Source organism: Theobroma umbraticum, unplaced genomic scaffold (genome assembly GCF_002168275.2).
Source record: "Theobroma umbraticum cultivar Fairchild unplaced genomic scaffold, ASM216827v3 scaffold_30.0, whole genome shotgun sequence".
Classification (NCBI taxonomy): Eukaryota; Viridiplantae; Streptophyta; class Magnoliopsida; order Malvales; family Malvaceae; genus Theobroma; species Theobroma umbraticum.
The window spans coordinates 9,578,040-9,603,477 of NW_018397254.1; the positions used below are offsets into that span (position 1 = coordinate 9,578,040).

Here is a 25,438-nt window from a genome sequence, read left to right on the forward strand (position 1 = left end):
TGGGACCATTTCCAATATGTGAGTCACACACTCTCATCCTCTTTTTCGAACTAGGCACAAGCTCTCATTTTCATTGGCTATTACCAATCTAATTCCTACTCTCAATACTCTTTGATGAAAGCTAATTACTATATAAAACAAGAGAAATAAAATATTTCTAAAAGAGTACGTGGGCATACATAAGGAGCTTCTGGTACTAAACTTTTATTAGTAAAAGATAATTGCCGTAACCTGTGTTGTAGACGTGGCATACAAGCTTTTGATCTTCATCCCCATAAAGAATGACATGGACAGGGGTAATTAATCCGTTAAGATTCCAGTTCTTGCATTGCTTTATTAGAGATGATTTGTCCATATTTGAATTAAGAAAAAAAAATCTCAAATCTTTATATGTTTTTTATCAATTCATTTCATTACGGTTTACATTTTCAATTTATAAAATGTCTATTAAATGGAGAAAAAATTTTACTTATAAATCTAAGACTGATTTTATTTTTTATTTACTTAAGATCTGTGATATTATACTTCATCTAATTGTGTAGAGTAATTGTTGTACTAATTTTTCATTTATAGAGAAAAGGGACTCACTTTGGTTAATACCACTTGTCACATATTTATATTTTTAATTTAAAAAATATGTTTTTTTTTTAAGAAGAAAAAATATGCTTATTAAATAGAGGGAAACTCTTTACTTATAAGTCTACGATCCATCTCATTTCTTAACGATGTAAAATCTGTAACACTTTGATCACATAATATACTTATTGTTATAAGGTAAATAAACTTTAAAAAATAATTATATTTTAGGATTTTTTTTAATAAGTGTTTTAGGAATATATTTTATAATTTATTAAATTTTTATTTATAACAATATTTTTGTATTAAATTGACAAATAATATAATAATTTTTAAAAAATGTAAGACACCTGTTTACAACATTTTTATAATTTATGACAAATTGAAGGATGTGATGTCTTTTTCAAAACTATGCTTCACGTATTAAAAAAAAAAAGAGAAATCATGAATGTGTGTTTGGCAAAAGGGGGAAAAGAAAGATGATTAGTGATTAATCGAGATGGTTAGTTGGAGAAGACAGTGACAAAGGTGGGGTTTCCTTAAATATGATTAAATAAATTGCTTAATGACATTGTTTACTAAAAGACTAAAAAAACAATTCCTTGCCTTATCCCTACGTCACCATTGGTTTTATTTCTAGTAAAATATCTTGTATTTTTTAAATTTTGAATGAAATTATATGAAATTTCATTTATTTTTAAAATAAACACTCTACCCTAAAAAATTATTTTTAACTAAACATGACGATGATAGAAAGATAATTTTATTATTAATTAATTTTTATAATTATAATTATATAATTTTATTATTATTTTATTAATTAAAAAAAAAAGCTCCCTATTAGGAAGCATTGGAACACCCTGGGGAACTTGATCAGGGCTCCCTAAGGGAGCATCAGGTTCCCCAACGAGAACACCGAGAGAGCCTTAAATCAGGCTCCATAAGGGAGCACTGATGCTCCCCTCCCTTGAAGCACTGACCGGTGCTCCCCTTTCTTGAGGAGCCAGGAGCACCGATCGATATTTTTTATTTTTTAAAAAATATAATTATAATTTGTTAAATTAATTAAAAAATATTTTAATTTTTTTATTATTTTCATTAACAATGTTTGTAATTTTGAGATGAAGTATCTATTTTAAAAATTAATAAATTTTTATATAATTTCGATCAAAATTTAAAAAATCAAGATATTTGACTTTTTATTTTTTTGAATATTTTTCCAACTTGAAATCAGCTAATAGGAAGTATTAGGTTTAGGGACCTAATAATGTAATGCGGAGAGATGTCATGGTGAACTAATTTTTTAATGACTAAATTGCCCCCTCTCCATAATTTTCTAAAATTTTATAATTTGGGATTTTGGCTCGAAACATCTTCCAAGAGCCCATCTCATTTTTTGGGTCCTTCATCATGATTATAATACGTAAAGTCGTCGACTTTTATCGAGTTTGTATAAATTATTTGATTAGTTGCATATGTGTACGTTACCATAATCGTATTCTTTTCCTCTTAAAAGGTAATGTACATTGAACATAAATTTGATCATAAAAAGGTTATCCCTGTAACTTTCATTTCATTTAATGAAATTCACAAGAATCAATTAGAAATTAGGCCAACTTTTGCAGGGGGCTAAAGATAGCTAAGCATGCAATTATGCAAATGTCGTCACTGATTACGTGACATTCATAATATTTCTTTATGTTAAAATATCCGAGTTATTATGTTATAATTATTTTTTATTTTTCAGCTATTTTTAGTTAAAAATTATTCAAATTGCATGGCATGGCAATGTTCTTATGTTAAAACTTTGAAGTAACGTTTGATTCATGACAAATACATAAAAATACCTATACAAAATTAATTAATTAATTAAAATAATATAATGCTAAACATAAGAGAACTTTTGATTGTATAAAATTTATTTTCATGGTACTTGTGTGTAAAAAAATTGTTTCAATAATAATTTTGGAAAATTTTATACATTTTAATTTATAGTGTTTATTCAATAGTTTCACACATCAGTAGGTCTCGTGGTTTCAATATCTCACTGTTGAATTTCAATTTAAACAACATAGAATTATTCATTTAGTCATTTAGCTTTTTCAAAATTTTATTTTAATTATTCAATTTTAAAAATTATAATTTTATCACAATTGGTAAAATAATTAGTATTTGAATTACTTAACTATTAAAAATTAACAATTAGATTATGTTTTATGCTAATTAGGTGACCAATGAATAGATATAAATATATCACAAATTTAGAGTCAATTGATGTGAAAAAATTACGTCATACAATTATTAATATTTAATAGTGAGTAATTTAAATATTAACTTTTATACCTATAAATAATTAAAATATAATGTTTTAAAAATAAAATGATAAAAACAAAAAAATTAAAATATTGGACGACAAATGAATAATTTACAAATTGAAATATGGATAAATTGTGGACGGTCATAGTCATAGAAAATAAACTATCTTATTAATGACGACAAAAAACCAAAAAGGGTTGCTTTTTCTTTATGCAAATATAAAGGCTAGATTTGTAATTTGGTCATCAGCTTTGCAGCAATGACGGGTTTGCCTAAATCACCCTAAACATAATCCTGGTTTTGGACCTTTTGGTGCCGAACCATGAGTTTACAAAGCATCGACATTTGGCATGTTCTTTCTAAGTATGAGACCTGTGCGTCCTCTCGCTCCTCTGACATGTAAAAAAGTCAAACAACTTGGCCTTTATCGCAGCGAACTTTCACAAATCAAAGCCAATAAAAATCCAGCAAGGATTTTTCTTGATATGCGTGAGCGCACAGGATCATGAATTCGTAAAGTTTGATAGCAACGGAGATTCCTTGGCATTGTGGGCTCCGTGGCGTTGTTGGGGCGTCACACATTCATTTTGCGAAGGCCTCCAATGAGCGACAGTTGCGTCTTCTACTCACTTTCCAACACCTGGCAGCACATCGATTTTGGCTCCTAATTGCTTTTTTGTCCCCATTATAAGTTTCCACTGTCGTTTCTTAACCCGTCCTTTCCCCCTAAGCTCCATCTAAGGGTCAATTACTGTAGAATTCTTTTCCTTTTCAATTATTTAAGAAAAAAATATATATGCATCCATATGAAACCTCCAAAAGGTCATAATATATAAAATTTAAATTAAATAATTTAGAAAAAAACAAAAAAAAAGGGAGTTGGGATGGTGGCCAACACATACCCAAAGTTGTCAACACGTGAGAAGCACAAGAAAGCATAAATGTAGACAACTTTATAATAAATCGTTTTTATCTCAAGTGTGAATCGCTGAGAATAAAATAATAATGGTGTAGAATATTTGAGATGGAAGCAAAAAGATTCATCATACCTCAATCCAGACCACCGCCCCTCCCTTCATTAATTAAAAAATTATTACTACTATCACTAGTACTGAGGTTGGAAAAGGTCTACGGCCTCAACTGTAGGCGCCCGCGCTCGAAACGCGGCACCGCTGCGGATGCGAAAGGCTCTTTTATAGGCAGTTAGCTCTTTTAAAAACAACGACAGATTTCCATTCCGGGAATTCCCCAATAATTGTCGTCCGGACCAATGGGAGATCGCCAAGTGTGCAGTTTGAGATTCCCGCTAATGACACTTTGTTGGATGCAGCGAACTGGCAGTGAAGGCACGCTAACAGCATGCCCTCGTCACAGGCAGACCCTTTTTCTGCTGTCGGGCTTCGAGCCCAGCCGGCTTCTGAACCTGGCTTGTGTTTGTCAAGTTGGCAGTAGCCATGTGTGGTCCTAACAAATATTGTCGGTTTTACACAATTATTTATTATTCTCTATTTATTTTGGCGTGCTCTATAATTTAATTAGAAAACGCATCGGCTAGAAAATTTCGTTCCCTCTTGGATTAATGGCTGAGTTTTTATTGGAGCGTCGATGGTCTCGTAAATTTTTAATTAAAAATAATTTTAATATATAAATATAATAATTTTAATTAATTTTAAATTAAATATTTATTTTAAAAGTTTAATATAATATTAAAACATTCTGATTTGTTGATTCTTTTATAAACTCTCTTCTGTTAAATCATTTCACTTGATAAATCTATATTGTTTATACATGATAAGGAGGATTAAAGTAGTGATAAATCATATTTGTTAAATTAGAGATATTGAAGGTATATAAATATAATAAGAATCCCTTCACATATTATTATTTGGTTTTAAGTTAGAGAATAAACCATGTAAATTGAAGATATTCAATATATATAAATATAGCAGGAGTTTCTTCATCTATTGTTAAGTGGTTTTAAAGAAAATATCTATTTTAAAAAATTAACATGATGTCAGAGTGGGTGTTGCCCCATTATAGTTCCTTTTGTGATTCATATCATATAATAAATGTGTGATTTATAAAAAGAGTATTAAAGTGATGATAGTCTCAAATTCGTTAAATTAAATATATATTGAGTATATATATAGAATAAGGGTATTTTCACTTATTATCAATTAATTTTAAATTATATATAATTTAATATTTTTTATTTTAAAAAAAAATTAAGTAAATGTATAAAAAGAAAACAAAGACAAATGTAAAGTTATTAAATAATTGATCTTTAATTCGTATGACAAGATTGTAAATTTACCAAGTAAACCAGTAGTGGAATATAAATAACAAAAAAAATTTCACATTAAACATCCATACATCATATTTATTAAACAATTCATTTTTTTCTAAAATAAAACTATTTTTGTAAACAAGTCAAATGAACTTAAAATTTTTGTAACCTTCATGTCATTCCTCCCGTCTTCGTTATTTGTAATTCGTTGATTTTTTTTTCCACATGATATTTGATTAGGATATCTACTTTTTCCTATTCCAACTTTATTTAATGTGTTTATAATGTACAGCCAACAGAATTTAGATAATTTACGTGTTAGAAAGTTGTGCTACGTGCCTATAAATATATCACTACGAAAAGTCAAAATATTGACTTGTTGAATATTATGATATAACAATTAAGCAAAGTTAATCATTAATCAACCTATGCCCTATAACCCTAGTTTTAAGTAGAATTAATGTTGCGGCTCTCTGCCTGGACCTACCAGTCCTTGTTGCATCAAACTCTTTATCAGTCAAGACTCAATACACACCATTTAATTGCAATTTTGACCAAAAACAAATGTTCATGCTTAATTTTCCATGCTGATCAGAGTCTAGAAAGCTATGGATGTGGGATATGATTTTATCAATTGACTATGGTGTGTTGCTTTTGTTGTGTTTGATGTTAAATTTTCTTTTAGCATAATATTCAAATGAATCTCCTAAGTTATATAAAAAAAATTTAAACAAAATTTTATTTTTTTATTACATCAAATCAAGTTTTTGTATTTTTATTTTGAAATAAATAAGCATTTATAACTAATTATCATTAATTAAAATATTATTTATTATTTTATATTCATATGACATTGACATGATGTTAATATAAATAATAAAAAATATCACATGATCATATTATTGTAGTAAATTAACATGTCACGTTATTATCAATTATGATATATCAAAATTTTACAATATCATCATTTACGATATATTAATATATCACATGAACTTCATACAATATAAAATAATAAATGATATTTTAATTAAATTAATTATCAGTCATAATAGTTTATTTAACTTAAATTAGAAATATAAAAACTTATTTGACTTAAAATAAAAATATAAAAATTTAATTAAACATAATAAAAATATAAAAATTTATTTAAATTTCTTAAAATAATTTAAAAACTTTTTTAAATATTATTTTAAAAAATATAAATTCACAAATTATATATATTTTTAATAAACTATATATCATTAGAGGTTCTTATCTAGTTTACATTAAAATCATATTAATTCCGTGCACAGAAAGCTGAAATATAAGTTTTATGAGCTTTACATGGTAGACAATTTCTAATTTCGACAGTGTTAATTAAGGCAACAAACTTATCATTATTTTAAATGAAAAAGGTTCAAGGCTATAAATTTGGATTATTAATTTGTTGTTAAAACAAAATTCCATAATGATTTTACTATGACTTTAAATTCTAGGTCATGTTTGTAGAGAGATATCTTAAATGGTGGAAAAAGATGAAGTATAGATCAATATAAATGGCGGGTCCAAAGTATTCAACCAAGGTGCTTTGTAAAAGCGGAAGGTTCCATCGGCCAATAATTTGATATCTATAAAACGTTGTATATAAAAGAAAATTAGGTTAAAATACCGGCGCAGGCGAACCCAAGTAAGCCGATGCAAACGTCAACTCACAAGCTGGCCAGCTGCTCAATGAGCACAACAGCGGAGCAGATTCTTGGCAGCGCATTTGACGGTTTGCGGGAGCTTGGAAAAGTGATAAGGGCACTCCACGACGCCCTTTCGCCTCGGCCACTCGTTACTCTTCTCGTTCGCCGTCGAAGGGAGACAATTCCCATGAAAGAAAAAAACGTAAAATTAAAACCCCTCCCAGTGACATCTTTACCCTCCACAATCGCCCAAGGTCGGTCCGTGAATAAGGGTAATTTAGACTTTAAGAAACAACGTCCCTTTCAAAAGAAAGCGTTCATTGTCCAAATCGGGAGTCCTGCAAGGCTGTACCAGTCTCTTCCTTACGGACAATCGAGGCTAATTTTGGCATTTTAATGTTTTTTAAAGAAATTTATTAATATGTTCATAAAAAGACAAAAAAAACGTAATTATTAAAAAATAAAATAGGTTTCCTTTTTGTTAACGGAAAAAACCAGAGCCGCCCGTATCAAGTTTTGCCCTTTAATTATTTATTATAGCCCACTCCCGTTTCAGTATCTTTCTTCTCCATTTTTTTTTCTCTCTCTCTTTTAACGCTTTGTTATCTTCTTTTATTCGTACCCAAATTTTATTCTCTCTGTTTAAGGATTCTCCAGCTCTCCTAACATGTCTTTAGCCGCCTCTCAGATCCTTTAGTTCTCTCCAGACTCTATCTAAATTTGGATTTCTTCACGGTATATCTCCAAATTTCTTTTCATTTCCTTTCAGCTTAATCGTTTTATTGGTTATTAGTTCACAGTTTCTTATTTAATTACATTAATTTATGGTCTCAAGTCCGAGTTTATAGCTTTCTTTTTTTTTTTTTTGAGGTAACTTTACTTCTTATGTGTTTCATATACGTTGTATTTCCATGGTTTCAGGAAATTAATTAAGGGTTAGGGTTTTGGGCTATCTATGCATGTTCTTGAACTGTCATATATTTATATTTATATTTGTCTTATTTGTATGTTATGTTTAATCATTTAAAGAAGAAAATTTGGTGAATTTTCCTTGTTTTGGTTATTGGATTTTTGTATTAATATTAATATGGACAGAAAGTTTGTTACGTGGCTGAAAACTATTCTAGGCTTGTTTTCTTTTTATACACTAAATAATCTGATCTGATTTTTGAGTTATGATGGTTAAGTTAATTAATTTTTGAAACATTAGCTTGCTCGACTGATAGCTGCTGTTGTTTTTTTTATTGATTTTTGCATGGATCCCAGATGCTTGTTTTAATTTTGTGTTGTGTTTGGGTGATTCTTTTTTAGTTTCGAAGCTTAAGTATTGAGTTGTTTGTGGGATTTGTAGTTTTAGATCTACTATTTTGAGATGAAAGTTTGTGATTGTGGCTGTAGTTCTTGTGAATAGACGGTTCTCTATGATTTCCTCTGTTAACTTTATTCTTTTTTTTCCTTGCTCTGTATTTATCACTGTATGCGAACATTTCTTTTAATAGAAGAGATTGGGGATTTTAGATGAAATGCCATAGATTCTAGAAGATGATGTTGATATCTAAATTCCAAGGTTTTTGGTGATGATTGATGAACTTGTTGCTGGTCACCAAAGTTGAACATTTAATAGAGAATCTAACGTATTAGATCTTAACCATAGACTGTCAGGCTAGATAGATGGTCGTCTGTTAATAATAATTGTGATCTTTTGATTTTTGATTAATGAGTGGAAAATAATTTGCATTTATTTTAGCTTTAAGTAAAAAGTTAATCTGTGGAGCTGCAATATTTTAGTTAATTTTTATCCAAGTTTAGAGAAAATTTTTTATCTTTATCTTCAACAACTTAAAAGAAGTTGATGTCTTGTCTACAATTTTATGTTGGCTTTTAACTTTTTTCTTCTATTTCACAGCTCAAGTAACAAATAAAGTGTTATGGCCATTTCACATTATTAGAATTTTATGTGTTTCCACTTCACAGTAAAGGCTATTTGAAGTACACAATTCTTTAGGTTTTCAGTACAAGTACTAATTTTTAGGTAATGAACTTTTAAAAATATATTCATTAGACTTTTTCTCTATCATGATCTGCTTTTTCAGTCTGCTGGGCATAAATAAATCTGGTAGAAAAGGATTTCGATAAAAAAAAAGAGCTCTAAAAGAAATTCTAAAGTTAAATATAATATTAGAAGTCTGCATTGAACTTTGCTAGTTAATTGATATTTGTAGATATATTTCTTATAACACAGGTTCCTAGCTTAGATGGGGAATATTTTTTTTAATAGTTTGAGTGTTAACACCTTTTTGGAACTTCGGAATTCAATTTTCAGTTTTAGTGTAACTGTGTCCATACCCTAGTGTTGATGAGGGCCTCACCTGTCCATGATTTTGAATTGTCATTTAGACAGTGTAGATGGCTACGTCTGCGCTGAAATTGTAGATAGTGTCTCTTAAAACAGGGTGGCTATGAGTATGTTTGGTCTTGTGCAATGTACTGGAGGTTGTGTCCTGTTGATTTGATTTCCAAGAAAATTCTGCAATTGAAATGCCAGTTAAGTTTTAATGTTGGAACATCTGATTAATGCTGTGGTATTGGTATTATTTATTATATACTTAAATGGCTTTTAATTAATGCCTGATTGTGTTACTTCATTTTCAGGGTTAATGAAGCCAATCTATCTGTCAATAAGGAGCACAAGACGCTCCAGATATCTCTTTGCATCCACTTTGAATGTTCTTATAAAAGGATTTTATCCTAGAAACGTTGTCAGATACATCAGTAACTAAGCTTTTGCATAATTGAAGTCCGTGCTGTTGTTATAGATACTTGATAAGATGGACCGAGCAGATACATCTGGATTTGTGAGTGGAGGAGGAACACAATTGGAATTTCTGCTATTTCTTTTTTTGTTTCTGATATATATACCAGTCAGTAGTATGTATTAAAGATTTTTCTTTAAGGTTGGCCTTCTTTTCCTTAGTGCTATAGTTCACAGAATCTAGAAAGAATATGGATTTGAACAAGAATGTACAGTTTTCTCATCTGTCTGAACTCGCAAAAAATGAAAATTTTGGTGATACCACCTTATGTCTGAACTTTCTTGGCTACGGAGGAACCAACAAGGCCAGATTTGGAAGTACTCAAAGCAATCTTCATGCTGATCTTTCTAATGCACCTGATGATGGCTGCAGGTTGGTTCTGGGTTTGGGTCCAACTCCAAGTGTATACTGCAATAATTATTACAATGTTGGTCTCAACAAGAACAAATCGACAGGAGCTTTTTTCACTCAGGGCTTGTCACCTGAGGATGACTCAATCCTAAAACTTGGCCTTTCTGGAGGGACTAAGGAAGGTATGAGTCTGATAGAATGTTCTCTCTCAACCGAAACTGATGCCAGTATGCCTCTTTCAAACCAGGTTTCTGCAGATAGCAGACTTTCAGTACCTGTTGTTGATGAGGGTTCTACTTCGGCCAAGAAATCTGGTGGCTATATGCCATCACTCCTGTTGGCTCCAAGAATGGATAGTGGCAAAGGTTTGGTGCAGACGCAAGAACTTTTTCAGTTTGGAGCTAAATCTCATTGTCATCAATTTCATCAAAGTTGTGAGCCTTCTGCTCAGACAGATTTCTCAGTAGACACACTCTCTGAGCAAACCACTACCATGACGTCTTCGGATAACCGAACTAGCAATTCGAAGAAATGCAAGTTTGCTGGTTGCGCAAAAGGAGCAAGAGGGGCATCTGGTCTTTGTATTGGTCATGGGGGTGGTCAAAGATGCCAAAAACCAGGATGTAACAAAGGTGCTGAGAGCCGAACTGCCTACTGTAAGGCTCATGGTGGAGGGAGGAGGTGCCAGCACTTGGGTTGCACTAAAAGTGCGGAGGGAAAGACAGAACTCTGCATAGCACATGGTGGAGGCAGACGATGTGGGTTTCCTGGAGGGTGCGCAAAGGCTGCACGAGGTAAATCAGGGCTTTGCATTAGGCATGGTGGGGGAAAAAGGTGTAAAGTGGAAGGTTGCACACGCAGTGCTGAAGGGCAGGCTGGTTTGTGCATCTCTCATGGAGGTGGACGTCGTTGCCAGTTCCAGGGATGTACTAAGGGTGCTCAGGGAAGTACTATGTATTGCAAGGCTCATGGTGGTGGTAAACGTTGTATATTTGCAGGGTGTTCCAAAGGGGCTGAAGGGAGCACACCATTGTGCAAAGGACATGGTGGGGGAAAGCGTTGCCTCTACAATGGTGGTGGCATTTGTCCAAAGAGTGTGCATGGAGGCACCAATTTTTGTGTTGCCCATGGTGGAGGGAAGAGGTGTGTAGTGCCTGGCTGTACAAAGAGTGCACGTGGTCGCACTGATTGTTGTGTCAGGCATGGTGGTGGAAAGCGATGCAAGTTTGAGAACTGTGGCAAGAGTGCCCAAGGAAGCACGGACTTCTGCAAGGCCCATGGCGGGGGAAAAAGATGCTCCTGGGGGGAGGGCAAATGTGAGAAATTTGCAAGGGGCAGGAGTGGTCTGTGTGCTGCTCACAGCAGTATGGTGCAAGAGCGAGAGGCAAGCAAGGGAGGGCTCATTGCACCTGGAGTCTTCCATGGGCTTGTATCAGCAGCATCAACCACAGGAAGCAGCTTTGACTACAATCACTCATCCTCAGGGACAAGTGCTATTTCTGATTGTATTGATTCACTGGAAAAGCCAGCAAGAAGGCAACATCTCATACCGCCTCAGGTATTGGTTCCTTTATCTATGAAATCCTCGTCCTCTCACTCAAGCTTGTTGGGTGCTGAGAAGCAAGTGGAAGGAAGAAATGGGTATGGCATGGGCATTGGTGGGGGTGTTGGCAACAAAAGCTTTGACTTTATGATTCCGGAGGGGAGGGTCCATGGTGGGGGTCTCATGTCCTTGCTTGGTGGGAATTTGAAGAATCCCATTGATGGAATTTGAAGTCAAAATTACTTTTGACTTGTAGAAATCTAGTTTGGGGTTTTAGGTTATTTTTCGACTGTGGAAATGTTTATAAGATTTGGTTGCTGTCGAATGACAGAGTATATATAGTTTGTGTTGATTAATAGGGGTATCATTGTCATAGTAATGTTTTTACCAAGGCATGTGTTTATCATCTGGTTTGCTGTCCAGAGTAGCCTCCAAAACTATCCTAAGAAGCACAGCTTTAGACCGGTGATGCAGGGTGGTGTAATTTGTTAAGTTTAAAAAAGGTTTAATAGACCATGGCTATGTGTCTGTTATTGGCCTAGTTGTTTTTGTTGTTGTTGATGAGTTTAGATCTTCTCCTCTGAGTAAGGTTTGCGTTTCCAACAATTAGTAGTTCTAAGCAATGTTCCTAATGCCGATTTTGTTGAATTTCTCCCCATAATTGTTGCCTTAGAATGGCATGCTACTAATCCAAGGCAAGAAGAGTCTATGGCAGATTTTGTTCCTTAAGCGGGAAGCCTTGCCCACTCTGGTTTGTGCCCTTACCCTGATGGATTAATAAGCTGATAACAAAGCTATGTATTGTCCACCCAGGACTATCGACAAAATCAAAAACTAATTTGAACTCTAATATTCAGTTTGGTTCAAATAAAGGTTTTATCATATTCGATTCCCTTTGATTTTCGATTAGTGGTGTAAAAATTCAAATTGTTCAATTCGAAAAGGATTGTATTTTTTTTATAAAAATAAAATTTATTTTATTTTTCGTTAAGTAAATAAACTAAAAATAACATTTATAGATTAAAATCATTTTAATTTTTAGAAAGTGGAAGAACCCAATTGGTCCAAACTTTTGAAATTTAATTTGAACCGGTTCCATTTGAACACGTATTCGATTCTAATTTAATTCCTAAAAAATTCAAAATACTACGTAATTAATTCATATTTTTTGAAAAAATAAATATTTTTCAAAAAAAAAAAAAAAACCTTCCCCGGAGAACGAAATACCGTAAAAGGCCAAACCGTAGTCTTATGTGGGCCCCGCATCGCAGTGGGTTCAATCCAATCCAAGCGTGTAGTTCTCTTTTGCGCAAATGGTCTCGGATCAGTTAGCTCTATTCGCTCTTCCCTCTTCCCTCTTCCCGCTCGTATGTATATAAACAGAAACAGACCTCTCACTCTCAAAGCGCAACACTCTCTGTTCTTCTCTGCAATTTTAAAAAATGAGAGTCGAAAAACTCCATAGAGCTGGCTGTTTACTTTCAAGATTTAATCCAAAAATTTGATCTTTTTTTACTTCCTCTTTTGATAGAAGATTCAACATTCGCATTTCAGCTTGGAATTTTCTTGCCTTTTAGGTATTTACGTCACTTTTTTTTAATTTCTTTCTCCATTTGCATGCTTATATAGATTATAATGACTTCCAACTTTTAGTTTTCGATGATTGCATGCGAATTCTTTTTTGTTTTTTTATCTTTTTAGGTTTGGAATCGAATTGTATGAATTGCGCTGTTATATCTGTTTGGATTCTTGATCATCTCCTTTACTTTCATTTTTTATATTATACAGTTCGGTTTTAATGTTCTTGATCTCTTTCGATTTTCTTTTCTCTGCTTTGAGATTTTTCAACTCATCATTCATTGTATATTTCTCCCTTGTTACGTGAAAATTGAATTCAGCGAAGAGTATGATTCGGTCCAATCGATCCATTTGATTCTGTTGCGCCAAAAACAGATCATAAACTGTTTTTTTTGGCGGGAATTGGAACTTTTAAAAAAGTTCGAAAACAGAAAAAGAAAAAGAAATGTATAAACTCTGTGGCTTAATTGAACATCCGTAAATATAGCATTTAAATTTCCAAAAATAATCCACATTTTCTTTTGCTCATAATTGATGATCAAATACAAAATGCAGAAAATCAATCTCAATGGACTCATTCTACAAAGAAAGCAACAAACTGAACGTCCTGAACAGCAACATTCCGAAGCTGATGATTCCAGCAAGAATCCGTGCCAACTACTATTCATCACCAGAGAACCTCATAAAGTACCTGCGCTCCAATTCTCTGTCCAGTAGTGGTAACAGCTCTTCCGGGAAAAGCAGCTTCAGATCATCACTTTCGCCACAGTCGGATAAGACACCACTGAACGTGGTGGAGGAGGATGTGCTCGTCATGGACGGAGTTCTTGTTGCTTCTGACACCAATATTGTACGACCCGGTTCCCCTTCTTCAGGAAGTGTTGGTTTTTACAAATCAGAAGTTTGCAGGGCTTGGGAGGAGTTTGGCCATTGCCGGTTCGGATCCAGGTGTCAGGTAATCGAATATGCTTGGATTTCTTGATTAGGTAAATGTTGTTTGGAGTAAGGTATTGATAACTCTGTGTTTGTTTTGAAACGTTGGGTCTTTACTCTTTAGCCTTGTGAATTTTCGGATACGAAGTGTCAATATTTTGCTTTTATTCTGAATAGATTTAATTTTTCTATTTAGTTTTCTGAACCTTCTGCAAAATGGAGGAGGTTAGAGGAACAACACTTTATTCTGAACTTTAGGAAAAGGACGGGAAAACTTATAAATTCACTTGCTTGACCTTAGTCTAGCTCTTTTATTTTGGTGTCGCTGTCTATGTAATTGATGATTTAGTGTGTTTGAGCTGTAAAAATCTGTCTGTGGCACCTGTTTCACGGAGACTGGAGTATATTTGTGAATGGTGATGAATTGGTCTATTTGCATTTGTTGACTATGTGAATTGGTCTATTTGCATGTGTTGACTATGGATAGTGGTCTCTTTCTTTAGTATTCTTATGGGAGGAAATAGGTTGAGAAAGTTATAAAGTCATCGATTTGACTCCGAGAAAAACGATTCAATATTGCAGAAAGTGAATGTCCTTTTAGGTGGGAACTAGGATGGCTTAAAGTCATTAGAGGCCAACTGAATATGAGGCGCATTTTCTAGTACTAGCAGCAGCGAAGAAGTTAATTTTCAAACCTTGAAACTTCAATTGTCCTGTTCTTGCTGATATTAGAAGCTGGTGAGCTGTACAATTCGCATTGCTATAATGATTTCTTCCAGTGAAGACGTTATATAGTCCCGGCTTTTCATCGAAACTAACTTTTTTTAAGCTGACCCAACTTTTTGCACTGCAACAACCCTGTTTCCTGCTTGATTGAACCCTTGGAAAGTGTTTTATTTTTCACTAAATAATTAAATATTGAAGAAAGCCTTAAATCTTTTGCAGTTCATGCATGGAAAGGAAGAGGAACGTCCCACTTGTTTCCCATTCAGGAGCAAATCCGAGGTTAGCATCTATGAGATAGTATCTGAAATATTCATACACCAAAACATTGATGCAATTAAATACTAGAGGGTCATTGTGCGTTTCTATCTGAGTTGTCTAGGCACAGATGTACAAGTCATATGCAAGCACTATGTCAGGCACATATGGCTCTAAATCTCGCCTTCAGCATCCAGTCATAGAAACAGCCGCAACCACAGCCCAAAGGGACACATCTACCAGACCTCATTACACAAGCCAAAGCTCCACCGACCCCATCAAACCTGAAGAGACAATCATCCACTCCATTTCCACCGTCCAACCTGAAAATACCCACTTGACTGCTAACTTCACTATGAAACCTATGACCAACAAGACCTCCACCTCCTTAATCAGAGCTGATGCCGGTGCCACCACTTTCACCAATGGGACCTACTGGTCACCTCAAGATGATGGCATTGATGTTACCCTGCCATCCCTTCCTGGTAAAACCCCATCAAGGGAGGACGTCCACGCATATATTGACAGTGTTCTCTACGGTCCTGCTACAAAGAGGAGGTTGCCTGTGTTTTCTGCCTTTTGTCCCGAGTAATGATCTCTTATACGCGTGGAAAAAAATCCTCTGATTCTCAACTTGGGATGAAGGTAAAATCAATATTTTCTTGCTGATTGTACCAAACTATAAAACTTTAAGCCTCCCCACTCACTGAGCAAAAAAGTCTTCCCACTCTCAGCCATCTTACTGCACAATGTTGACAAGAACCACAAAACAATTTTCAATGTGCATCTATGAGGCTCTGCATATATACCAGTTACTGTAGAAAATACAATCCAAACCCACAAATAGATTTGGATGGTTTGCAGGGTCAAGGATTTAAAGTTGGTTTCTAATTTTCAGTTCATCATATTGCACTCCCTCGCTCTTTCCAGGTACTAGTCTGTTTGTTCGGTTTTCCTGTTTTTAAATGCCCGCACCTGCTTCTCTTTTGATGTATTAGTTCTTGTAATTGGTATTTGGTTGCACTGCTCACCTCATTGTATTTTATCAAAATTCCGACTTCGTAGATATTTCACTTAATTTTAAGTTCTGCCAATTAAGATAGCTATAAAAGAAGTTGATTTGGGAATTTTCATTTCAGTTATGAACCGTAGGTGCTATCCATTATAATATTTTAATCACAAATTTAATCAATTGTAATCTTTTTACGTCATTCCTATATTGATGTTCTCTATCTCTATATAGTAGTACAATTTTACGCCAGGTAATTTCTATACCGGTTACATTATCCTGGTTTCGTCATTCATGATTGGTAGAAGCATTTCAATGTGTCCATTTAAAGATACCTTTATTATCAGAACAGAAATGGGTAAGGCACGTTCGGCTAGAATCACCTTCAAAACTAAAAAGATGTGTGGACAAATGCACAGCAACCTCATCCAAACAAACTAATGCCTCTCACTCTTTCTCCATCCTCGAACTTCTCTCTCCTCTCTCCCACCCCCGACAGAACCCATCGCTTCTTCAAGTTCAGTATTCCCCATGCCTCTACCCAACTCGCCCCTAAACCTCCGCCTGTTCTCAAGACAGCTCCGGTCATTGTCATTGGCGCGGGCCTCGCCGGCCTTGCCGCCGCTACCCGTCTCAACTCTGAAAACATCCCCTTCCTCCTCCTAGAGGCTTCTGATGGCGTTGGTGGCCGCGTTCGGACTGATGTTGTCGATGGCTTTCTCTTGGACCGTGGCTTCCAAATCTTCATTACTGCCTACCCTGAAGCCCAAAAGCTACTAAATTACAATGAGTTAAATCTCCAAAAGTTTTACTCTGGTGCCAGAATTTACTACGATGGTCAATTCCACATGGTGGCTGATCCTTTGCGCCATTTCTCGGACTCCCTTTTGTCCCTTACAAATCCCATTGGGTCAGTTATCGATAAGCTGCTTATTGCTTTGACGCGGGCTCGAGTTTTGAGTAAATCATACGAGGAAATTCTAACTGCCACCGAGGTTTCAACTATTGAATTATTGAAGAATATTGGGTTTTCGGATTCAATGATTGGAAGGTTTTTTAGACCCTTCTTTGGCGGGATTTTTTTCGACAGGGAGCTGGAAACTACTTCAAGACTTTTCGATTTTGTCTTCAAATGTCTTGCTCTTGGCGATAACACTCTTCCCGCTAAAGGAATCGGTGAGATTCCAAACCAATTAGCAGCAAAATTGCCACCTGATTCAGTCCTGTTGAACGCCAAAGTGGTTTCCGTTGATTTGGAAGGTTCAAATTCACCGTCCGTGAGATTAGAGAGTGGCGAAATTCTGAAGAGTGAGCTTGGAGTAATAATGGCGGTTGAAGAACCAGCACTCGATAAGATTTTGGCGGGAAGGAAACAACCGGCGAAGAGAAAACCAGCCCGAAGTACGGTTTGTTTGTATTTTTCAGCGGACCAGGATCAAATCCCGGTTGGTGACCCTGTCCTGTTTCTCAATGGTTCAGGGGAAGGAACCATCAATAACATGTTTTTCGCCACAAATGTGGCTCCCTCTTATAGCCCTCCAAACAAAGCTTTGGTATCCGTATCGTTGATCGGGTTGTTTGAGGATGTCTGTGATGATGATCTAACGGCTGAGGTGATTGGGGAGCTTTCAGGTTGGTTTGGGGCCTCAATGGTTGGGTCATGGAGGCACTTGAGAACATATCGGATTGGTTTTGCCCAACCCAACCAATCCCCACCAACAGATTTGATGAAAAGCCCTCGCATTGCACCGGGTTTGTATTTGTGTGGCGATTATATAACTTCTGCGACCTTTGATGGAGCTCTGGTTTCGGGTAGAAGAGCAGTGGAAGCTTTGTTGAAGGATAGGGCGTTGGCTCTGGTTTAAAAGCCTTTACATTTTGGTTTACGCCATCTCCTTGTTCAATCTTGGCACTGTTGTTTAGTTGCAAAAGTTGGTTCTATATAATCCCAAGTTTTTCATGAACATTGCTGGTCAAAATGCCATTCATTTCTAGCGGTTTCTTTTGTGTGCAAACGGGATAATGCAAATGTAGCCAAAGTAGTGGGAGAATGTATTTCCTGAGGAGTATAAGGAGGTTCAAAGTTTGAAATACCTTTTTTGGTAGAAAGGTTTAACTAAACCCATAAACCAGGCTAAGGTCAAGCCATATGCAAATGAAAAATTTTCAGAAAACAAAGCAAAGTTCACAGCATGAGCAACAGGGACTTTCTAGCTTCTACATAAATGTCGCCTACTCATTGTCAATATTTCCAGTTTCTTCCCTGTGGTAAAACTTCAAAAGGTTTGGTAAATTTGTTATAGCCCGTCTTTTTCCCTTTCGAAAAATTTTAAAAGAAGAGGTAAAAGTTTAGCGGGAAGTCCCAATCGTTCGCAATTTCCTGTTAAAAACAAAATCAAAAGCCCGCAATGAAATGCTGCCATGTGGCACGTCATCCACGGGGATTGCGGTGCAGATTTGACGAGCAACGCATTCAGTTCGTCTGTCGTCCGAAACTGAAAGCGAAGCTCCCCGCTTTCACTCTACTGCGAGAAGCAGAGCAGACGCCAAGGATCAAGGAAGAACCAGAAAACCGAAAATGGAGGAAGAAACACTGAACCCATACTCTACTATCTACGAGGCCTACAATGACCTCCACGGTCTAGCTCAAGAACTGGAGGCTCCCTTCGACGCGCCAGCGGTGCTTGTCGTAGGACACCAAACGGACGGCAAAAGCGCGTTGGTCGAAGCCCTCATGGGCTTCCAATTCAACCACGTCGGCGGCGGAACCAAGACTCGCCGACCCATCACGCTCCATATGTCGTACGACCCTCTTTGTGACGTCCCATTGTGCCATCTCGTCTCTGATGAGGACCCCACTCTCGCCCAGGAAAAATCTCTCCCCGAAATTCAGGTTTTAAAATTTCTTTTCTAGTTCTTTATTTTTTTTTCTAGTAGCAATTCAAGATTGAACTTTTAAAATGCATCAATCAACGTGATTTTGCTGTTAGGCATATATTGAAGCTGAAAACATGAGGTTGGAACGTGAGCCATGTCAATTCTCAGCTAAGGAAATTATCATTAAAGTGAAATACAAACATTGTCCGAATTTGACTATTATAGATACTCCTGGGCTTATTGCTCCAGCCCCGGCTCGAAAGAATCGTGCTTTGCAGGTCTTCTTGCCAACCCACAACGTATTTCTAGTTAATTTTGTTTCGTACATTTTTGCAATGTGACGGTTTTGTTGGTGTGACATTCAAGCAGAGCCAAGCCCGTGCAGTGGAGGCCCTAGTAAGAACAAAGATGCAGCATAAAGAGTTCATTATATTATGTCTTGAAGATTGTAGTGATTGGAGTAATGCAATGACAAGAAGAGTTGTAATGCAAGTATGTATTATCCTATGTCAAGTACTTTAAGTGTTGAATTTTTAGCTCAAGGTATGTAGTTTTCTGGTTGTGCATCGTTCTAACTTGGGCGGGTTGAGAATGTGGGGAGGTTACTAGTTCTTAAAGGGGTCAAAGTGAAAATACCACTCTTCAAATCAGGTGTCCTTTAAAGAAATACAAGCAAAAAAAAAAAAAATTTCTTTTCTTGCATTGAGGAGTGAATTCTTTAAGGAACTTAAGTAGAAGTGGTGGAAGCAATTTATACTTCTGAGTTGTTTGATGCAATACTTTTAAGTCATTTAGCGGCAAAACATAATCTTTGCCGTTCCTTATTGTAACTACCCTTAGCTTTAGCTACTTAGTTTTCCTGCTGTATGAACAATTTGTGGAAATGCCAAAAAAGGATATGAAGCTGTTAAATCGGTTAAATCAGTTATGGTGATGTTTCAAAGGTTAACTTTTGTTGTTTGATACTTAGATTGATCCAGAGCTTTCGAGAACTGTCATTGTCTCTACCAAGCTCGACACCAAAATTCCTCAGTTTGCACGTTCTTCAGATGTGGAAGTTTTTCTCTCCCCACCTGCATGCACGCTTGATGGCTTCATTTTGGGTGACTCTCCATTCTTTACATCAGTTCCTTCTGGAAGAGTTGGGTCTGGGCATGATTCTGTTTACAGATCAAATGACGAGTTTAAACAGGTTTGCTTCCCTAACCACCCAAGCTTGTCTCAGAATCTGCTTAGAATAAAACCATAGACTTGATTGTGATTCTGAGAAGTTTTTGCTTTACTTGTGCCATGTGCTCAGTGTTGTTAACACTGATCAATATTTGTTTCCTTCCTTTTTCTGGTGGATAATCTGGTTTTCTTGGGGAAGTATATAAAGGGTCATGCTGACTGAGTAAGGCATAAAGCAAAGAAACTTAAAGAAAAGATTTACATATTATGGTGTATTGGGTTAGACGTATTGGGTTAGACCAAGTTGATCCATTCATTCCCCCTCTTTGGGTTTGGTTTAAAGTAAATTTAAAACTTATTTATATTTGTTCTGTTAAATGCAGGCAATAGCATCTAGAGAGATGGAAGACATAGCATCTTTGGAGGAGAAGTTAGGCCGAAAATTGTCAAAGCAAGAAAGAAGCAGAATAGGTGTAAGCAAACTTAGACTTTTTCTGGAAGAGCTATTACAGAAAAGGTATGCACTTTTTCCATTCTGATCAAATTACATCAAGGATGCAGGGACTTGCTATATTGTGTAATTAAGTTTTGGGAAATATATGTTTGCAAGGTATATGGATAGTGTTCCTTTGATCATTCCACTTCTTGAGAAGGAGTACCGCAGCACAGCAAGAAAGTTAATTGAAATAAATAAGGAGCTAAGGTTAGTAGTTAAACTTGCTGAGAGCATTTTTCTTTTACGCAAATTTAGATGGACTTAATTATAACCTTTTGACTGCTCAAAATAAGATGATGATGTACAGAGTATGGAATCAATATTTGATTTGTGGTTTTACTTTTTCTCGACCTTGATTGTATCCTATATCTGTAATTGAATTGCCTTCAATTTCTTTTTCCTTTACTATAATCAATTGTATGCATTCTTTCCTTTATATGCAGCACTTGGGATGAAGTGAAATTGAAAGAAAAAGGAAGAACTTTTCACGATCTATTCCTAACCAAGGTCTCTGTACTATCATGTCTTTTTTGACTGTTGCATGCATATCTTTTTTTTTTTTCCTTGCTTTGCAAATAATGTGGGTCTGTTTGAAGTTCATATCAACTTGTCAGGGATGAGAATGCTTACTCTTGTTAGATGTCTGCTTCAGGCTTAAAATACTGATCCTTTCAATAAGTGAAATTGCATGTACAAATTCTCACAAACAAATGAGATATTGACATTCTACTGTTCAAAATTGTCATTCCATTTCATGTTATGCATTCTGACTAAAATGTGCTTTATTACGCAGTTGTCATTGCTGCTAAAAGGGACAGTTGTTGCACCTCCAGATAAATTTGGTACTTAAAATATTTCTATTGAAGATGTCACTTGTTTTCTTAAATTTAGTTGTTCCAGGTTGTGATGTTGGATCATTAACAGTTTTGATATATTGCAGGTGAAACACTAGTAGATGAGAGAACTAATGGAGGAGCATTTGTGGGTGCTGATGGCCTTCAACTGCCACACAAGCTAATACCTGTAAGCTAAATAGATGATTAACTTTGAATATTCTTGCAAACTGGAATTTTGTTTGCATTTCTTGTTTTAGTTATGGTTTTATGTCATTATCATCCAAATTCCTTTTCACTTCAATCTTTAATTTAAGTTGATCTTTCCGGTTAACCTCCTGGTTTAAAATACCTTTTCCCTTTTTCCTTAATCCCTCACATATATACAGTAAATGATAATCTATAGGCAATAAATTTTGGCTAGCTCTGCTGAAGTGGGTTTCATTGGTATTTAGAATTCTGGAATGCGTCTCTATGGAGGTGCACAATATCATCGTGCCATGGCTGAATTCCGTTTTATTGTGGGAGGAATAAAATGCCCTCCAATTACAAGGGAAGAAATTGTCAATGCTTGTGGAGTTGAAGATATTCATGATGGAACAAACTACTCAAGGTATGATCCATTTATAGCTTATCATGTTTGTGCTGCTAATTGTTGATTTTCCATCTCATTTGCAATAAATAGTTTCCTCAATTTTTTTCTTTTCCATCTTTTTATTTCGGAAATCAGGACAGCTTGTGTTATAGCTGTTGCAAAGGCTCGTGACACTTTTGAACCTTTCCTTCATCAGGTGACAAGTAATATTAACTATCTATTTATGCCAGTTACTCTGTTTCTTTTCATCTTTCTCTGTTGCTTTATTGTCGTTGACTTAATTTAAGTTGCACAGAACTTGAAAATCCGAAACTTAATTTTTTTTCAAATGATGACAAACCTGATTGTTAGATCTTAGAATCAATTAGTCTTTGCTCCAAAAGTTAATAGGAAACTTAACATTTAGGGGAGGAATATGCAAGTTTGGGGTCTTCAATAGGCAGATAATGGGCAAGCTTTTCAACTGGGGGCATTTGCATTGTAGGTATCTCTCTTGGTCATTTGGGAGTTACAGGTCCGATTGTCACACACTGCTGTGGTCTCAGGATTCTGTTTATAGAAAAAAGAATTTGACAAAAAAAGGTAGGCATCATGTGCTTATCCCTGACATGAAATCTAGGTTCTTACTTCCTAGGCATTGAGCAGGGAGGATGTATAATGGTGTAAAGGGACAGGGCACCACATGAACAACCAAACTTGTGGATTAAAAGTTTGATTTTGGCTGCTTGATATTTGTTACTCATGGTCAAACTGAAATATTCCTTTCCTTGTATAGTTGGGATGTAGGCTCTTGCACGTTCTGAAGAGATTGCTTCCTATCTCTATCTATCTTCTTCAGGTTTGTGTTCCTTTTGGCTTTTGTTGGTTTTTATTTCCTATGCTTTCAGAATCTAGGATTATCAAATAATTAGGTTTTCCACTTCTTTCTATTATAATCTATCCTTTCTAATGTTTCCTGGTTTCCAACAGAAAGATGGTGAATATTTAAGTGGCCATGAGGTGTTTCTCAGGCGTGTTGCTTCCTCTTTCAACAACTTTGCTGAATCTACTGAGAGAGCTTGTCGTGAGAAGTAGGCCAGTTTCGTCTATTGCAATTCAATTATTTTTGTTAACAATAAATTGCAATTTGCATAGTACAGTAATTTGTTTCAGTTTTACTTTCTGTAAATTATTTGATTGTAAATGGTTCTAAAGAAAGCATAATTTTCATATTAAATTAATCTTTTGAACTCCATGAACCATAAAGGATGTAGCTATGGTCAAAATGGGAAAAAAATGACCCAGTGCTGACAGGTGAGGATGATGCCTGGGTCTTAGTGTTGACTCAAATGTATGATTAAATCGGCAGTGAATCTGATGCACTGTTATTTTTTCGTTTTTTTAACTTAAATAATATTAGGTCAAATTTTGAAGTTACTAGAAAAATACATCTAATAATTACTAAAACAAAGATGGAGTTTATTAGTCACCAAATATCACCCAGCATTTGAAATTTGCTGCAGGTGCATGGAGGATTTAGTGAGTACAACGCGTTATGTTACATGGTCCCTCCACAATAAGGTCAGTTACTTAAAAGGCAATATGCATTTCATGCAAGTGAAGCTAAACTAATTAGTCTTAAAAAAATTTCTACAATGAAAAGGTCTTATAATTCTATTCTAATAAGGTAGAATTGGTTGTGATTGATGCTTGTGTCCAATTTTATGATTATTTGTCTTCTACTGTAATTTTTTTCCATGGAAATTTTATTTTTGCTGTACCTCCTTTTTTTGAAAATTTTTTTATGGTTCCATATCACATTGGGACATATTATCAACTTTTAAATTTAAATCCAGACACATGAATATTGTTCTACTCTATTAATTAATCTGACCTGTTGCTCTGTTCATCTTACTGCGGATGTTGAATTTGCAGAATCGAGCTGGGTTACGTCATTTTTTAGACTCATTTGGTGGAACAGAGCAGTCCAGTGCAGTAGTCAATTCTATGTCTCCTGGTATTTCTCAAGAGTCATTGCCTGAGTCAGTTGCTACAGAGAAGCATGACACCAAGCCAAGAACAGATGTAAAACTCAGTCATCTATCCTCAGGCATTGATTCATGCTCTTCTGCTCAGACAGCAGAAACAAAGCTTGCTGACCTTCTAGATAGCACACTTTGGAACAGGAGACTTGGTCCTTCATCAGAAAGGATTGTTTACGCATTGGTACAACAGATATTTCATGGTATAAGAGAATACTTCTTGGCCTCCGCTGAATTAAAGGTTTGCTTTTTAAATTTTTTTTCTTTCTAATTATATGGTGCTATTCTTGTTGTCATCCAAAGCTGATTTCTTATTAGCTATGTGCATATAAATAGAATGCTCAGTGTGAATTTTAATGAGTGTCTTGCTTATTTTATATTTTCCTCACTGTTTATATTAAACCTTTTGCAGTTCAACTGCTTTCTTCTAATGCCAGTTGTGGACAAGTTACCTGCACTTCTCAGGGAGGACCTAGAATCTGCATTTGCTGATGACATGGATAATGTATTTGACATCACCAACCTTCGGCACTCCTTGGGCCAACAAAAGAGAGATACAGAGATTGAGCTCAAAAGGGTATTCCACATCTATTTGATTTCCTTACAACTGTTAATCCGAGCAAGCTTGTTCTCAAACTGACTTGTTATATGGAATGGTGATTTTGCAGATTAAGAGGCTTAAAGAGAAATTTAGGGTAATAAATCAGCAACTTAGTTCGTGTCAACGAATATCAATTTTGTCGCCTGCTTGTTCTGATTGATACGGGGTCCGAATTGGATAACAAAATCAATCACTTGGGTCTGCAGGATACTATTGTTCACTTTGTTTGGTAGTCTTATGAAAATCCTCAAATCTCAGTTTCAAAAATTTAGATCTGTTTTGCATGTACTAATGAGTTTGTTAACCAGCAATATTGAAAGATATGGGCAGGACAGGAGTCTCTCTTTTTTGGGGATCACAAACAGTTAGCTCTTACCAAAAGTATCCCTTTTAGACTCTAAGTGCGACAACATAACAGTTGTAAGTCAGTTAAATAGATTTGGACGCCTTGTTTTCTTTCATTTATTTTCTGAGTTGATTCTGGCTCCTAACTCTTTTCAGGGATAGTTGTTTATGTGCTAACTCATTTGTCAATACACTGAAGTTGGACTATTCCAAGTTGGTTCAATTTGAATTTTCTATTCAGATCTCTTAATCAGCATAATGCTAAAGTAGTGATTTTTCTCTTCGGTCAATTTTTAACTCAATGACTCAGATTTTATATTTCTTTTTTCTTTATATTCAAAGATGAAAGGACTGAATTTCTGGATCTCTGATGCTGTGGTCTTGTTGGCTTACCATTTCAAGTTGCCATGTTATTCATCACAAATCGACAATACTCATGCATT

At 35.3% G+C, this 25,438-nt stretch overlaps 4 protein-coding genes across 4 annotated transcripts; all 4 read left to right on the forward strand.

Moving 5' to 3' along the window:
• The first annotated feature begins 7,394 nt into the window (after positions 1 to 7,394).
• Positions 7,395 to 11,912, forward strand: LOC110414547 (loricrin-like protein). The gene is made up of 2 exons (XM_021425819.2): positions 7,395 to 7,584; positions 9,502 to 11,912. Exon 2 carries the CDS (start codon positions 9,853 to 9,855, stop codon positions 11,785 to 11,787), a length of 1,935 nt encoding a protein of 644 aa, XP_021281494.1. The 5' UTR covers positions 7,395 to 7,584; positions 9,502 to 9,852; the 3' UTR covers positions 11,788 to 11,912.
• A 972-nt stretch (positions 11,913 to 12,884) lies between these two features.
• LOC110424411 (uncharacterized) lies at positions 12,885 to 16,084 on the forward strand. The gene is made up of 4 exons (XM_021438969.1): positions 12,885 to 13,133; positions 13,690 to 14,089; positions 15,013 to 15,072; positions 15,173 to 16,084. Exons 2-4 carry the CDS (start codon positions 13,703 to 13,705, stop codon positions 15,638 to 15,640), a joined length of 915 nt encoding a protein of 304 aa, XP_021294644.1. The 5' UTR covers positions 12,885 to 13,133; positions 13,690 to 13,702; the 3' UTR covers positions 15,641 to 16,084.
• Positions 16,085 to 16,403: 319 nt separating this feature from the next.
• LOC110413778 (FAD/NAD(P)-binding oxidoreductase family protein) lies at positions 16,404 to 17,925 on the forward strand. The gene has a single exon (XM_021424733.2). The coding sequence runs from the start codon at positions 16,498 to 16,500 to the stop codon at positions 17,920 to 17,922; it is 1,425 nt and encodes a 474-aa protein (XP_021280408.1). The 5' UTR covers positions 16,404 to 16,497; the 3' UTR covers positions 17,923 to 17,925.
• A 710-nt stretch (positions 17,926 to 18,635) lies between these two features.
• ARC5 (P-loop containing nucleoside triphosphate hydrolases superfamily protein) lies at positions 18,636 to 25,359 on the forward strand. Its single transcript, XM_021424709.2, has 17 exons — positions 18,636 to 18,950; positions 19,048 to 19,212; positions 19,304 to 19,426; positions 19,905 to 20,126; positions 20,488 to 20,621; positions 20,715 to 20,807; positions 21,044 to 21,107; positions 21,394 to 21,442; positions 21,541 to 21,623; positions 21,889 to 22,046; positions 22,164 to 22,224; positions 22,804 to 22,866; positions 22,998 to 23,098; positions 23,531 to 23,588; positions 23,943 to 24,290; positions 24,462 to 24,626; positions 24,718 to 25,359. The coding sequence occupies exons 1-17, from the start codon at positions 18,636 to 18,638 to the stop codon at positions 24,808 to 24,810; spliced, it is 2,295 nt and encodes a 764-aa protein (XP_021280384.1). The 3' UTR covers positions 24,811 to 25,359.
• The last annotated feature ends 79 nt before the right edge of the window (positions 25,360 to 25,438 follow it).

Coding starts and splice junctions, on each gene's coding strand:
- LOC110414547 (XM_021425819.2), top strand. CDS start 9,853: ATGGATTTGAACAAGAATGTACAGTTTTCTCATCTGTCTGAACTCGCA.
- LOC110424411 (XM_021438969.1), top strand. CDS start 13,703: ATGGACTCATTCTACAAAGAAAGCAACAAACTGAACGTCCTGAACAGC. Junction 14,090..15,012: donor GGTTCGGATCCAGGTGTCAG/GTAATCGAATAT, acceptor AATCTTTTGCAG/TTCATGCATGGAAAGGAAGA. Junction 15,073..15,172: donor CATTCAGGAGCAAATCCGAG/GTTAGCATCTAT, acceptor TGAGTTGTCTAG/GCACAGATGTACAAGTCATA.
- LOC110413778 (XM_021424733.2), top strand. CDS start 16,498: ATGCCTCTCACTCTTTCTCCATCCTCGAACTTCTCTCTCCTCTCTCCC.
- ARC5 (XM_021424709.2), top strand. CDS start 18,636: ATGGAGGAAGAAACACTGAACCCATACTCTACTATCTACGAGGCCTAC. Junction 22,225..22,803: donor TTGAACCTTTCCTTCATCAG/GTGACAAGTAAT, acceptor TTCCTTGTATAG/TTGGGATGTAGGCTCTTGCA. Junction 23,589..23,942: donor CATGGTCCCTCCACAATAAG/GTCAGTTACTTA, acceptor TTGAATTTGCAG/AATCGAGCTGGGTTACGTCA.